Raw genomic sequence first — 14,786 nt, 5'->3', positions numbered from 1 at the left:
AAAGTAAGTTCCATTATCCTATAGAACTTCAAATAGTACGTTTAGAACCAGGCTACCCAGGACTTGAAGTGCTTGTGTTTTTAGTCTGAACTTCACACTGACTACATAGTCAGGAATATTTTATTTATTATTTATTATTTATTCACTTCTGCCCCACCTTTCTGAGGAAAACCTTCAAAAACCTATAGGGCAAGGCTCTCCAAGAGCAAATACAGTAAAATTGCTGCACTCACATAAGGCAACCAAGCAACCTGATCGACAGCTTAGAAACGAGCAGGAAAGATCTAGCTTTAACCCCAAGAGGCCACTAGACAGTTGCCATGGAGACCTGTATCAGCCAGGTGTGGTCAATACCTGAAGGACAAAAAACATACTGCTTTGTGTTTCAGACTCATGGTAGAACCATCCCTACAATCCTAAAACCAATAAATACAGAATGAAATGGTGTGTACACAAGCTAGCCCTTGTATATACCTCAAAGTTGCTTTTTTTGTCTTTCTCTTCCCACACTCCAGGAACATGGTATTCCAACAGACATGGGCTATGCAGTGGCTCCTCACCATTCTGGTGTATATCCTGTTCATATTCAGCTCTATGAAGCCTGGAAGAAAATCTGGGATATTAAAGTCACCAGCACTGAAGAGTACCCTCATCTGAAACCTGCACGGTACAGACGGGGCTTCATCCACAATGGCATCATGGTACATTGCATTTCCATTGCCTCATAATCTCTGCAAACATGGCTAAAGCAAAGCTTTTTCTCATATTACTTGGAGATTTAAAAGTGAAATTTAACAAACACCATTGACAAGGTACATTTAAGAAATTGTGCTAGCCTTAAACTGAACATTCAATTACAATCTCTTATAACAGCTGAAGTCCGAGTTTCTCTCTATTTACTGGAAGCTGACAGGGTGGCACTTGGAGATGATATCCAAGTGGCAAGATTTTGTAGTAGATAAATAAAAAAAACATTTTCCATGGGGATAAGTGAATCAATTTGCAAATATCTCATGATGGGAAAAATTACTAATCTTTATTTATAGTACCTTAAATGTAATTCAATACTTGCTGCAATTGAACCTTCAGACAATACATAAGAGCATGCTCCACTAATTCTGCTGGGTTGCACCTCTGTCTAGGATTACAATATGTTTCTTACATGTTTTCAACAAACTCAGATGGCCTCCTAATTTATCCATGCCAATTCATTGTGAGTGATGTGGCAAAACCTTCAGTCGCCACAGCAGAAGAGCAGCTATACCCAGCCACTACAAAGAGATGACAGCTGTTTATATTTTCATGGCATGAGGTCAATACTCTTAGTCCAAGGTCGTAACTATGTAAAATTAACTTGGCCCACCACTGAGACAAAAAAAAAAGCTCTGGCTAGTTGGCAGCTGTAACAACCAAAGCAGAGAGATAGAACAGATTGGCACAAAAGGCACAGATGAACATTATCTCCAAAGGAAATGTCAAGGAAATTTCAGCAGATGGGAATTAGAAACATTTACAAAAGGCTGCACTGCATCAATATAGAACTTGGTTGTAGATGTTAGCTCTAGTTAGATTTTATTGGAGCTGGTCTTACATGGATTTCATTATTTTAAACATTTATTTTTGACACTAATTGATTGCTTTTTGAAATGAAAATTGATAAAGACTCTATAGGTAAGGAAATAGCTCTCCAAATGTTAATGGACTGCCAACCCTGATCAGTTTTAGCCACTATGATCAATGGAGAGAGATCATTGGAAGTGTAGGTCAGTAACTTCCCACCCCTGACATATACTAATTTTTAAGAACATTTCATGTGAAGGAAGGTTTTCAATGTAAGGTGGCCCTAAGCCCTCAGCGGGTATACAGGCAGTCCCCAAGTTAGAAACAAGAAAATTGTAAGCCACTTTGAGTCTCCTTCAGGAAAGATAAAGCAGGGTATAAATAAACTTAATGATAATAATGATAATAAACACACCAGATATAACGGTTGTGGAAAATAACACACCAGATATAACAGTTGTGGAAAAGAAACATGTTTTTGTTATAGACATTGCAATACCAGGAGACAGTAGAACAGAGGACAAAGAACTGGAAAAAATCACGAAACACAAGGATTTACAAATTGAAATTGGATGACTATGGCAAAAGAGAGCAAAAGTGGTACTAATAGTGGTTTGTTTGCTTGGAGGCATTCCAAGAAACCTTGAAACACACTGGAAAAGCCTTAATTTGGACAGAACATCAATCCACATGCTGCAGAAGGCAGCACTTCTTGGAACTGCGCACATTCTGCGAAAATGCCTCTAATTTCCTAGGCCCTTGGGAAGAGCCCAATATTCAGAGACAAATCCCAGACACTTGGACCTAATATGCATGTGTGCTCTGCTGTTATGTACAAATAAACCAATAATAATAATAATAATAATAACACAACACACCAGACATCACAGTTGTGGAAAAGAAAAAGGTTTGGATCATTGATGTCGCCATCCCAGGTGACAGTCGCATTGACGAAAAACAACAGGAAAAACTCAGCCGCTATCAGGACCTCAAGATTGAACTTCAAAGACTCTGGCAGGAACCAGTGCAGGTGGTCCCGGTGGTGATGGGCACACTGGGTGCCGTGCTAAAAGATCTCAGCCGGAATTTGGAAACAATAGACATTGACAAAATTACGATCTGTCAACTGCAAAAGGCCACCCTACTGGGATTTGCATGCATCATCCGAAAATACATCACACAGTCCTAGACACTTGGGAAGTGTTCGACTTGTGATTTTGTGATATGAAATCCAGCATATCTATCTTGTTTGCTGTGTCATACAACAACAACAACAACAACAACAACAACAACAACAACAACAATAAGGTTCTGTGGGTTTGTTCTTAAGTTGAATGTGTAAGTCAGAACAGGTACCTTTTAAGTGGAACAGTATATATATATATATATATATATATATATATATATATATACGCTTTGGATTGCACAGGGAAAGCTTGACATCTCTATGGTGTTTGTTTTGCTGCCTGTTCAGAAGATTTCACCTCACTTTCTGTCCCTGTGATAATTAGATTTTGAAAAATGTGGCTTGTCATGGAAACAAGGATTGGTGATAGAGATGCCTTTTCCCCATAACTCTTTCAGGAATGAATTTCCCTTCCTAGGGATAGATTTCTCTTCCTGTTGTCGCACCCTCATTATTAACTATGAGTTGTTTGTAAGTCAGATGTTTGTAACTTGGGGATTGGCTATAAAGAGGATTTTCTTCACATGTGAGTTTAGGTGAGAATTATCTGCACATCAGTGATCACTTGTGGTGCCATTTTGTGTTTGCTTGAAGAAATGGTAAGGGCCAAGGTGATAAGTTTTTAAAATTACTATTTACATTTTTGGAGAATGAAAATGCAAAAGAGACCTTTTTTTGAAATTATTTTATTAATTATTGGACACAAACAATATAATATACAATCAGAAAATATACATTCAAAAATAATGAAACGTGTCTAGATCTGTATTCAAATGGCAACCTGTGCAAAATAAGTATAAAATACTTTACCATTCACTCGAATTCAAGACATGTTCAAAAGAGACCCTTGACAGGATGTTCAGAGTGTTGATTATGTGATGTTCCTAATAATAATAATAATAATAATAATAATAATAATAATAATAATAATAATAATAATAATAATTTATTTATAGCCCACCCCCTCTCCCAAAGGGGCCCAGGGCGGCTAATACCATAAATTGTCAGATATAAGACATAAAACATAGGGAGATATAGTTGGCCCTCTATATCTCTGGATTCTGCATCTACAGATTTTACCATCTACAGCTTGAAAATAATTTTAAAATTCCAAAAAGCAAATCTTGATCCTTCACATTTTATGTAACCAGCACCATGTTACTACATCAATGTATATAATGGGACTATCCAAAGGATTTTTATATCCATGAGGAGTAGCGATGGAACCAAACCCCAGTGGATGCCAAAGATGCTAATATAAAGATACTACTACATATCCAAACAGCACATCAAATATGCTGCAGGAAGAATATCACATTGATGGCCTCCATGGATAGAGACCAGAAGGCTTTATGTTAGGTGCCAGCACCAGAAAAACTGCTTGTGATGGGACAGAACATGTAGGCTATTTAAGGCATGATCAACCTTGACATCCTTCTCTTTTAAACACAGTCCATCTTCCTGTCCTCAGGACTGGGTAGGAGCTTTCTCTTCTTGACATGTGGTTTTTTGCCCATCCCATACTGTACCTGGGAACATTGATGATTGGATAGAGTGATGTCTATAAACAGGTAACTACTTGGCAGGCTATGGAGGGAAAATTTGAGTTCAATGTTCAAGTTTGCATCCATTTTGGTGTAAAGTATATCTCTCAAACAGACTTCACGGGTAATGCAACTTGGGGATTTGAAGAAGTATACCCTTAAGGAAACTTGGAATTTATCTCTCACTTGGAATTTATGGAACTTGGATGAGAGTACCCAAGACTTACTTTCAATTAAGGGACACGGGCAAATGTTGGGACTACCCTCTGGGTTCAGGTGCTTTGCCCAAGGGAAGGCTATGGGGATTGTCCCAAGGTATACAACTGGCTTCAGCTTGATCTTCATCACTTTGCTCCCTCCCCTTTGCCCCTTTCAGCTACAAATAAATTAAATAGGTTTTAAATGTCAAGTTTATTCTTCAATATTCTTCAATAACCAACCGGGCTTTTGCATACAACAACGCAAACTTATCTCATGTAAACAATTCAATAGTTAAAGTGTTAATAAAAGTGGCAATGGAAACAAGATATGAAGTTTTAATTAACTGCTGCACAATCTTACATAAAATATATAAAACTTGAATCATGAATTGATCATCACCCTTCAGTACGATTAGCAGAATAGTAATACAGTATCTGAGGCCATTTTAGCTAATGCAGAATTATCTTAATGGATTCATTTATCTATATAAACAAATACATATTGTAGCCCTAAAACTTTATCATTATGATAAATTTTATCATAATGATTGTTTAATATTTTAATTATGTCTATTTTAAACTATGACTTGTTTAATTTGTTTTTAAATGCATTGTTTGATGTCTTAACTGTTGATTTTATGATAGTATATGACTGTATTGGGCTTACCCCAGTGTGAGCCGCTCCGAGTACCCATTGGGGAAATGGAGGCAACATACAAAAATAAAATTATTATTATTATTATTATTATTATTATTATTATTATTATTATTATTATTATTATTATTATATTCATTTTAAGGAAGGGTCATTCATACAATGGCAAGCTATACTTAATACTCTAAAAAGGATCTTTTGCTGGAGGATCAGTCCAGGTCTGATACTAGAGTAGTTTGAGAAACTGAAGTACAGAACATATTAAGTACACAACAATGTTATAAGTCGCTCAATAAGCTGGTGGAAAGAAAAACTGTGACTAAAAGCAGCAAGAGGTTCAGGTATCAGGGGATCTTGGAAAGAACTGAAAGAACTAACACACAAAAGTGACATACACACGTACAGACATTTATGTACACATCAATCTCTATAGATGTTCTTTCTCCCCACCCCCCCATTTTTGTCTTTCTCAGGTACTCCCTCGACAGACATGTGGACTTTTCACCCATACCATTTTTTACAAAGAATATCCTGGAGGGCCTCAAGAACTAGATAAAAGTATCAGAGGAGGCGAACTGTTTCTTACCATTCTTCTTAACCCTGTATGTACCTTTTGTTTTACATTGGTAGTAAAGTTCTATGTGAGGTTAAAATAAGTGTGAGGTTTGGCTACTGCAATCTTTATTTTTATACTAATTGAAAATAACATTTGTGTGGTAGTAAATGTATTCCTACCACTCAAAATGATTACTGATCAGTAACCAATACTTAAAAAAAACTTTGGCGAATGAAGTACTATATCATTAAAGAAAAGATACAGCCTTCCATAATGAGCACATTAACTGATGATGATTTAGTTATTTATCTATCTATCGTGTCAAAAGCAAATTGAGGGTACAGTTATAATTTTAAAAAAAATCACACAAAGTAAAAAAAAAACTTGGCATTATACTATATTTGCTTTGACCAAAAGCTGGCCACTTGGACTGCCTCTGGTGTCGCTGTGAGAAGGTCTTCCATTGTCTTGCAATATGTAATCAAACAAACTGATGATGATGATGATGATGATGATGATGATGATGATGATGATGGTGATGATATATTTATACACAGTATTCAAAACATTGGACATGCAGTGCTTTATTGCAAATCCTGTAATATCCTACTGCATTACTATCCTTATATTTTAGATAGAAGTGAATTGTGGGAATGGAACACTAAAGTCTGTCTGAGCTTTGCCATAAGCTATATATAGATGAGATTTTTTTAAAGAAAATGGTATAAAATTCCATATTTCCAAAAAAAAAATCAAGTGAACAAAAAAGTGGGATGTTCTGTGGTTTCCAGGCTGTATGGCTGTGATCTAGCAGCATTTTCTCCTTTTTTGTTTCACCTGCATCCGTGGCTGGCATCTTCAGAGGATCCTCCATGCTAGAATACAGCCATAAAACCTGAAAACCACACAACACCCTAGTGATTTCAGCCATGAAAGCCTTCTACAATACATTAAACAAAAAGAATTAATGAAAACCATTGAGAGGGAAAACACATTTATCCTTCTAAACAACGGACATTGTGTGCTTTGATCATAACGCTCTAGTTTTGAATTGCTGTGTTTTCATACTCTGGATTAGAATAGCAATCTCTTTTTGTGACACAATCCACATTGTTAACAGGTATATGGTAAGCACTGTACAAGATCAATTTCTCTCCATTGGGAATAGCAATCATCAATTAGATCTGGAAAGTTAGGATGGTTGAGAATTTAATTTCATTCATATTTCATTAAAACATACACAAATTTGGAGAAGGAAAAACTGACAAATTTATCTAATATTTAATAACCTAGTGAATTCATGGAAAGGCATTCAAGCCATGGATTTTCTGATTTGTGGCTCTGTCTCCTAGCCTCCATGGCACACCACCAATATTTCATGTTTGCATGTGATCCTGGATTTAGTTTATTAAAATTCTGCCCAGGAGCAGAACTGTAAATTCTCTGTGAAAATTCACACCATTTCCAACAATAATACTTGGCTATAACTATTGCTTCGGCTAAATAAGTAGTTAAGTCTTCCAGACCTGATTGAGAGTTTTCCTACTCTGGGAAAAGTGCTACCTCTTTCATCCTAAATGGATACATTTTGTATTGGAACAAATCAATCCTTAAAAAAATGTCATTAGTCCTACAGGATTAGAAACAAAGCTCAAATTAATTTAGGTCTTTTGCAGAATCTGTCTAAATGACCTCCAAAGTAACAGCCCATATAATGAAATGTATTAAAGTATTCTTCCATTGTGGGTAACAAATTAAGGCAAAAATAAATCTAATGTATTGCGGTCTGTTATCATGTTCATGTTTTACAGTTGTATATTAATAGGTCCATTTACTATTGCACAGAGGCAGCTTGTCAGGGTAAATGAGGTACCATCCATCCTACTACTAGGCCCTGATTTCTTCTGTCTTTTCCTGCTGCCAAAGATAAGCTACCCTAAATTCAAATATTATCAACAAACTTCTCTTATAAGTAACATAATCAGTTAATACTGCTTTATTTCATAATGACTCTGAGACAAATGCCAAATCAGCATGCACAACTTCTCCATTAATGTACATGAAACAAGCTCAATATGCTTATCTAAAAACTCATTTGTCCACAGATTTCATCAACTTTCCACTAAAAATAAAATTTTCTTTGGTAGCATGTTGTTGTTATTGTGTGCCTTACAGCCATTTTTGCCTTTTGATGACCCTAAGGTCAACTTATCATGGGATTTTCTTAGCAAGAGTCAGAAGAGATTATGCCTTTGCCTTACTTGGAGGCTTAGAGAGTTGGCCTTGTCCCAAACATTTAATGGGTTTCTATGAGGAAGTCGGGATTCAAACCCTGGTTTCCAGAGTTGTGGTCCAGTACTTGCACCACTATATTAAGCTAGCTACATATAGATTCTATTAATTTATTATTTCAGAATATTGTATTAACATATGTGATGGAACTGCTATCACTTATGTCATTATCTCCATGGGGACAATGATGAGCATGAATGCGATTCTCTGCTTCTTGGCAGGGGGTTGGATTGGATGGCCCATGAGGTCTCTTCCAGCTCTATTATTCTATGATTCTATGAAAAGAGAGAATCTCTATAGGCACTTCCACACATAGGTAAAGTCAACACTGGAATGGGTTAAAGTAATTTGGTTTGGCGTGGGTTCTAGTCACACCGCCCCCCCCCCCAACTCTAGGATTTCCCTCTCAGGGTGGCTATGTGCTATCCCAATTCAAAGTGGGATAGCATGAAGCTACCCCGAAGCCCCCTTTCTAAAACTTATTGGAAAGGGTCCCTGCCCACTATGGAGCTCTCTTCACATTCTTGTGGCATGAGAAATGATGCCTGAGATGTGAAGAATGAGAAGGAAAATCCCTCTACCCTCCTCCTCAGACATAATTTTCAGTAAATTTTAGGGGGTAAATTGGGGGCTGGGGAAAGGGAGTAGACACCCTATCACACTCTCCTGCATCTTTGGGATCCCTAAGATCTGGATCTAATGAGGTATTTAATTAATGCAGAGTAAACTGGCAAAAACCGAGTTTACTTCCCATTAATTTGCTTTTACCAGAAGATTGTTTGGATGCCTCCAGTAAAAATGAGACAGATCTTGGGTTAAAGGCCTGCCTGGATTGGCACTGTGTGGTTTGGAAATTTGGAACATCAGGGTTCCAGCTCAAATGGAGATTTTCCATGGATAATGGAGGATCACTTTAGGTTTGTAGCTCTTCATGCATAGAAGGTCTGACAAACTGAAGCTGAAGAGAGGTTGAGGCAACAGGAGTAAGGCACAGTCTCCTCAGGTTTTGATACAAAAATAACAAGTAACAGGGAGGTACGTGCAGTCCTTGAGTATGAACAAATCAGGTTCTGTAGGTTTGTTCTTAAGTTAATTTGTAAATAAGTCAAAGCAGGTACATTTCTAAGGATGTTATCCCATGATAGGGAAGTGAGGGAAAGTGTTTGGAAGAGTGGGGACTAGTATTATGTCAGCAAGGTCCTTCTTCAGGGATGGCTGGCCATCCCATGTCCTTCTCTTGTTTTCTTCCTACTTCCCCCTTCTTCCTCCCTTTTCTTCAATGGCAAGACGGATACCCACGGATGGCCACCGGAAATGGCCATGCATCCTGGGGTGGCCTCTGTGGCCACTGTGTAAAAACAGAGAAAACTGGAGGAAACTTGCATGGGATAAGGTTGTATGTGTAACTCCAGCCTTTTTTTTAGTTTTGGATAGCATCATAGAGAACAGTTAACACCTCTGTGGTGTTTGTTCCATTGCATGTGCTCACTTTCACCTCACTTTCTGTACCTGTGACAATTAGATTTTGAAAATTTTGTGTTCTCATGGAAACATGACCTGGTGATAAAGCTTCAGTGGAGATACCTTTCCCCATGATAATTCATACATAAGTGAATTTCCCTTCTTAGGAATATATTTCCTCTCACTTCTCCTCCTTGTTTGTAACTAGAAGTCAGATGTAAGTCAAATGTTTCACTGCACTTGTAGGTCAACTTGTTATATCACCCAGTGCTGCAACCTTTTCTCAAAGTTTGTAATATTTTCATTTTAAAACATTTATCCCTTCTATGACTTCATCCAGATTTAAATTTTCTAGATTTTATATATTTTCTATTACTTCCCAAATGGTTCTTTTTTCAGGACCACCTTTAGAAGCCCTAAGAATTAATGCACATAGTTACCAAGACTAATAGAATTAAACCAGGAAGGTCTTTAATTCAAGGACAGAAAACCAGGGTTTGTCCAGATGTTGTTGAGCTCCAGTTCCTATTAGCCCTGGCCAGAAAGGTCAGTTGGGTGAAACAAAAGCAACTGTAATCTAGCAATCTTTGTAGAAGGTAAAAGGTTCCCATTTTGCCTTTCTGCAACTGCCACTGTTCTTTCCCCACAAATGCACTACCAGCATCTAATCATCATCCCCATAATATAGTTCTTACATCATTTGTGGGGTTGTTTTATTGCCTCAAATGAGCCCACAACCTAAATATCATTTGATACCATTGCTCTCTGTAGGAGAATAAGTCCCCTCTTGTTCACCATCACTTTGTCTCCCTAATTCTAACTCAAAATTTCATTTAAAGCAGCACTGATTTCATAGAATCATAGAATAATAGAGTTGAAAGGGATCTCATGGGCCATCCAGTCCAACTCCTTGCCAAGAAGCAGGAAAAGTGCATTCAAAGCACCCCTGACAAATGTCCATCCAGCCTTTGCTTAAAAGTCCCCAAAGAAGAAGCCTCCACCACAACCTCCTTTTGTCAACCTCCTTTCTGAAATTTCATTTCAAGCCCTGCTGAGCTGCTGACCTCCACCAGCTATGCTTTCTTTTCACTAACGAAAATGTATCTCATCTCCTTCTTCCACCCCTTTTGTCACTGCTGGTTGCCTTACCCTCTTAAAGTGTATTAAACCTCCTCTTCAGTAGAAATGTTTGAGAAAGTCAGTTCCTCTTTTGAAAAGATTATAAATTATGCCTCTCCCAGGTTGAACACAGAACAAGACACCTGTTTTAGCCAGAAAATGGTACATTGCTCATCTATGTGTTTAATGAAAGAAATAAAAAGTGTGCTCAACGACATGTGCACATTTGAAATATGCACAAAAACAATGCATTCTAAATGTACATAACATGATATAGTTAAAAGAAGCATATGCCCATAAATGTGTTCATTTGAAAAAAAAAACAGAGAAAGATTGAAAGCGAGAAGTTGATAAGTTTGGCTTCTCCTACTAAAGAATATTCAGGAAAAAAAATGAAATTATGTAGACTTGGAGATAGGAAAAGGAAAAAGTATATGGAAATGGATTTCACACTTTCCCTTGAAGGTGTGTGAATTTCATCAGTAGCCATACCCATATTTTTATATGCATAACACTGAATTCATTTCATTACAGTTTGAGCATTGCCATGAAATTTTATTGTTCTTGAGGCTTCTTTCTGGCCATTCATAGCATTAATTGATATATGTACTTAGTTTTCTTGACAGCCTTTTACTGTCTCATTAATCAAAAATAAAGATGATTGATCAAACGTTTTCCATTTGGGCTTAATAATTAATCTATAGTTTAGAGTACATTGTAGCATTAATGCAGTTTACCACCACTTTAATTACCATGACGCAATGCTGTGGAATCCTAGGATTTATAGTTTGATTACCATCAGAACTCTCTGGCAGAGAAGGTTAACATTTTTGTAAAACTGCAACTCCCATGATTCCATAGTATTGAGCTATGGCATTTAAACTAGTGTCAAACTGCATTAATTCTACAGTGTAGATGCAACTTGCTGTTCCTACCTTGATTCTTAACATCCCACATTTCCTCAAGTAGTACTTCACTCTTAGCATTTTTCATGTATTTTTGGTTTATTGGGATTTCATTAATTCTGACAAGTTAGGACCTGCTTTCAGACTAAAGGGTTGGGTTCATTACCAAAATATTTTGGCTATATCAAATATCTTGATGGTCATATCAAATGGCCCCTTAATTCAATCTTCCACGCTTATTGTTTTTATTGAATAATTACAGTCATAAAGAGCATGAATAAACTATGTCTTTGATCATTTCTTTAGTTAGATCTGCTCCCTTTTATCCTTGCTATGGCTATTTCTCACATCACTATTCAAATAAATGAATCCAGTGTACACACATTTGTTACTATTATTTTTCTGGATTGTGTCCTGGTCACTTAGGGAAATCTATCATGCAATATGGCCCAATTTCCAGCAGTCTTGACTTTTTAAAAATGAAAGAAAACCAGCAGAATATATAATGATATCGTTCCTCAACAAAAAGGAAGGAAGGAAATAAATAAAAAGTAGGCCATTAGTTTTCTTTGTTGTGTTTTCAAAGATCCTAAATATGGGTTTTGTAGTCTAATTTTAGACACCTGCATTATTATTATTATTATTATTATTATTATTATTATTATTATTATTATTATGGCTTCTGGACCTCAGGAGTAAAGTATGATTTACCTCGAGGAGATTTAGAGTTCATTTAGATACAGTATGTGAAGCATTTTTATTGAAGAATTGTAATATATAATGTGACCTCTGCTTTGGTATAAAAAAGAAGAGCACTTTCTTAAATAGCACTTTTCTTATTTAGACGATATTTCTGTCTCCAGACTTGCTTATCACTGTCTCTACACTAAGATTAGAAAATGTTCTTTCCTTGACCATGCCTTCACTTCATTTTAATCCTTTGCTATGTACCTCCACTTCCTACGTAAGCTTCTTATGATTTCCCTGAACTACTGCTTGCTAAAAACATTGTTAAGTTCTGAACTCTGAAACTTGATTTTTAGTTATTTTATATAGTAACTTACTGAAACCATTGATTGATGTCAAGCAGGGGCAGTGCCATGCATACCAACACAACACAGAAATGTTCAAATAGGCTATTAAATTGGAAATTTATTTTCTTTATTTACATCCTGCCTTTCCACCTCCCAAATCCTAAAACAAAAGGCTCCCAGTCAAAATCCAACCAGAACCAGACTTCCTTAGCTTAAGTGTTAGCCTGAATTGTGCCCTTTCAGTTGAATGTTTCTTGGGCTTTGCATTACTTCTATCTCTTGCCTATTTAATCCAAAAAAGCAGCATTCTCTTTGGAAGTTAAGCACAATAATTAAACATCTCTTTCTAATGAATATAGTTGAGCAAAATTTGACTCTCCAGGTGTTGATGGGTTATAATTCTTGGACACATCTGCTATGCCTATGGCACTCTAGTAGTCATTTTTTTCCAGGATGAAGTGGAACCATTTGTGAGCACCCTTTGGTGGCTTTACCAGTTGCAGATCCATTTAATAATAGCATCGCCTAGGCCACATTTGACTAGTTTGTTTTCAAAAAGGTCACTGGGGACCTTGTCTCAAAGACCTTACTGAAATCAAGATATGCTACACCCACAGCATTCCCTGCATCTACCAAGCTTGTAACTCTACAAAAAAAGATATAAGATTAGTCTGGCAAGACTTGTTTTTGAGAAATTCATGTTAACTTTTAGTAATCACAGCATTTCTTTCTAAGTGATTGCAGACTGCCTCCTTAATGATCTGCTCCAGAATCTTTCCTGGTATTGATGTCAGTCTAACTGGATACCAGGAAAGATTCTGTAGAAGATCATTAAGGAGGCAATCTGCAATCTAGGCATGTGCAATCCAGGAAAAAAATGGTTCTAATCTCTCTTTGAAAGTAGGGGGCACTGTCGCTTCGTTTCTAAAGTCATTTACAAATTTTGAAGGCAAAAAGTTCAAAATTTTCTGAAACTTCAGAAACTTCACATGTACCTCGTTAATGTGCATTAATGTCAATGGGGAAACTTGAGCTATCCTAATTAAATTAAGCCCGTTGCTAGCCCCAACCAGGACAGAAAATGCCCAGGACTTGGTTTCTTTCTATGGGGCTCTTGTTAAGCCCGTTGCTAGCCCCAGCCAGGACAGAAAACACTCAGGACTTGATTTCTTTCTATGGGGCTCTTATTAAGCCCTTTGCTAACCACTGGAGAAAACTTTTTTTACTCATCCCTATTTTAGGGTAAACTTGAATTAATTGCTCTCTTAAGTAGCTGGATTAAGGATGCATGGCACTTCTCTTTAACTTTCAGTTTCTCTATGAAATACTTTTCAGCAATTCTCTGAAAAATATTCTCTTTTTCATCTTTAAATTTCTTTGTTATCTCTCAATGCTAGATCTACTTTAATTTGTTATCCCTACATATTATGTGTCCCCACACATTTTTAGATAACTTTCCAAATTATCTCCTGGGAATGAGATACACAAGACTTTCATGTTAGCAGGACCGTGATTCTAGTTTAATACGTACCAGCTGGTTAATAGGATTTCTCATATTTGTTTGCCATTCTGAGTTGATCCCAGAATCTAATACATAGTGCAGGCAACATAAATAAACCCTTCATGATTGATAATATAGAACAGGTTTTGTATAAAAATTCAGTTCCTCATGTAATTATAGGTAGAGAGACTCAATCAGGAGAAAACATGGAAGGGTGTATTTTCCACTTTTCTGTTTTCTAATAGACCTGAGATCTATCCTAAGCCTCAGCCAGTTCAAAAAATATCATGGGAGTTTTTATTTTTATAATCTCTTTTTCTATTATATTTTTATTTTCTACAAACACAATTTTTAAGATATTTGTGGGGATATGGCAGAGCAAACCAGAGGTGGATGCCACTAAACCAAGAACTTCTTCATATTCATATTTAATGGACATCTAAGCTAGTATAAAAAGCCAGTCATTCATGTTTCTCCCGGCAACTATTTTTATGAAATTGAACTTGTCACCTCAACACATATTCATATGTTTTGCATTTCTATTACAATTCACACACCACACATTAGCATTTATCTCTGTCCACAGACATGCATCTGATGAAGTGGACTGGAAACCATGAAAGCTTATGTTAGAATTGTTTTTTGATTAGTCCACAAAGAGTTGGAAAGGTGCCTATTGTTGTTTAGTATCTCAAATTTAATAGTTAATATTATAATAAGGTGTGCTGTTTCTTGTTGTCATGGCTACTGAGCTAAATCTTCCTGTCTCTTTC

The 14,786-nt window shown here is 36.6% G+C and overlaps 1 protein-coding gene across 2 annotated transcripts in view; it reads left to right on the top strand.

Moving 5' to 3' along the window:
* The window catches only part of ndst4 (N-deacetylase and N-sulfotransferase 4), a 149,355-nt gene that overhangs the window by 82,083 nt on the left and 52,486 nt on the right, over nt 1-14,786 (top strand). For both annotated transcript variants that reach the window (XM_016994116.2, XM_062983498.1), the window contains exons 5-6: nt 516-701; nt 5,619-5,747. In XM_016994116.2, the coding sequence (XP_016849605.1) occupies nt 516-701; nt 5,619-5,747 (315 nt within the window). The remainder of the gene's footprint in view (nt 1-515; nt 702-5,618; nt 5,748-14,786) is intronic.

The sequence above is a fragment of the Anolis carolinensis genome, chromosome 5 (assembly GCF_035594765.1).
Source record: "Anolis carolinensis isolate JA03-04 chromosome 5, rAnoCar3.1.pri, whole genome shotgun sequence".
NCBI classification, from domain to species: Eukaryota; Metazoa; Chordata; class Lepidosauria; order Squamata; family Dactyloidae; genus Anolis; species Anolis carolinensis.
This window is presented reverse-complemented; position numbering and strand designations above follow the sequence as displayed.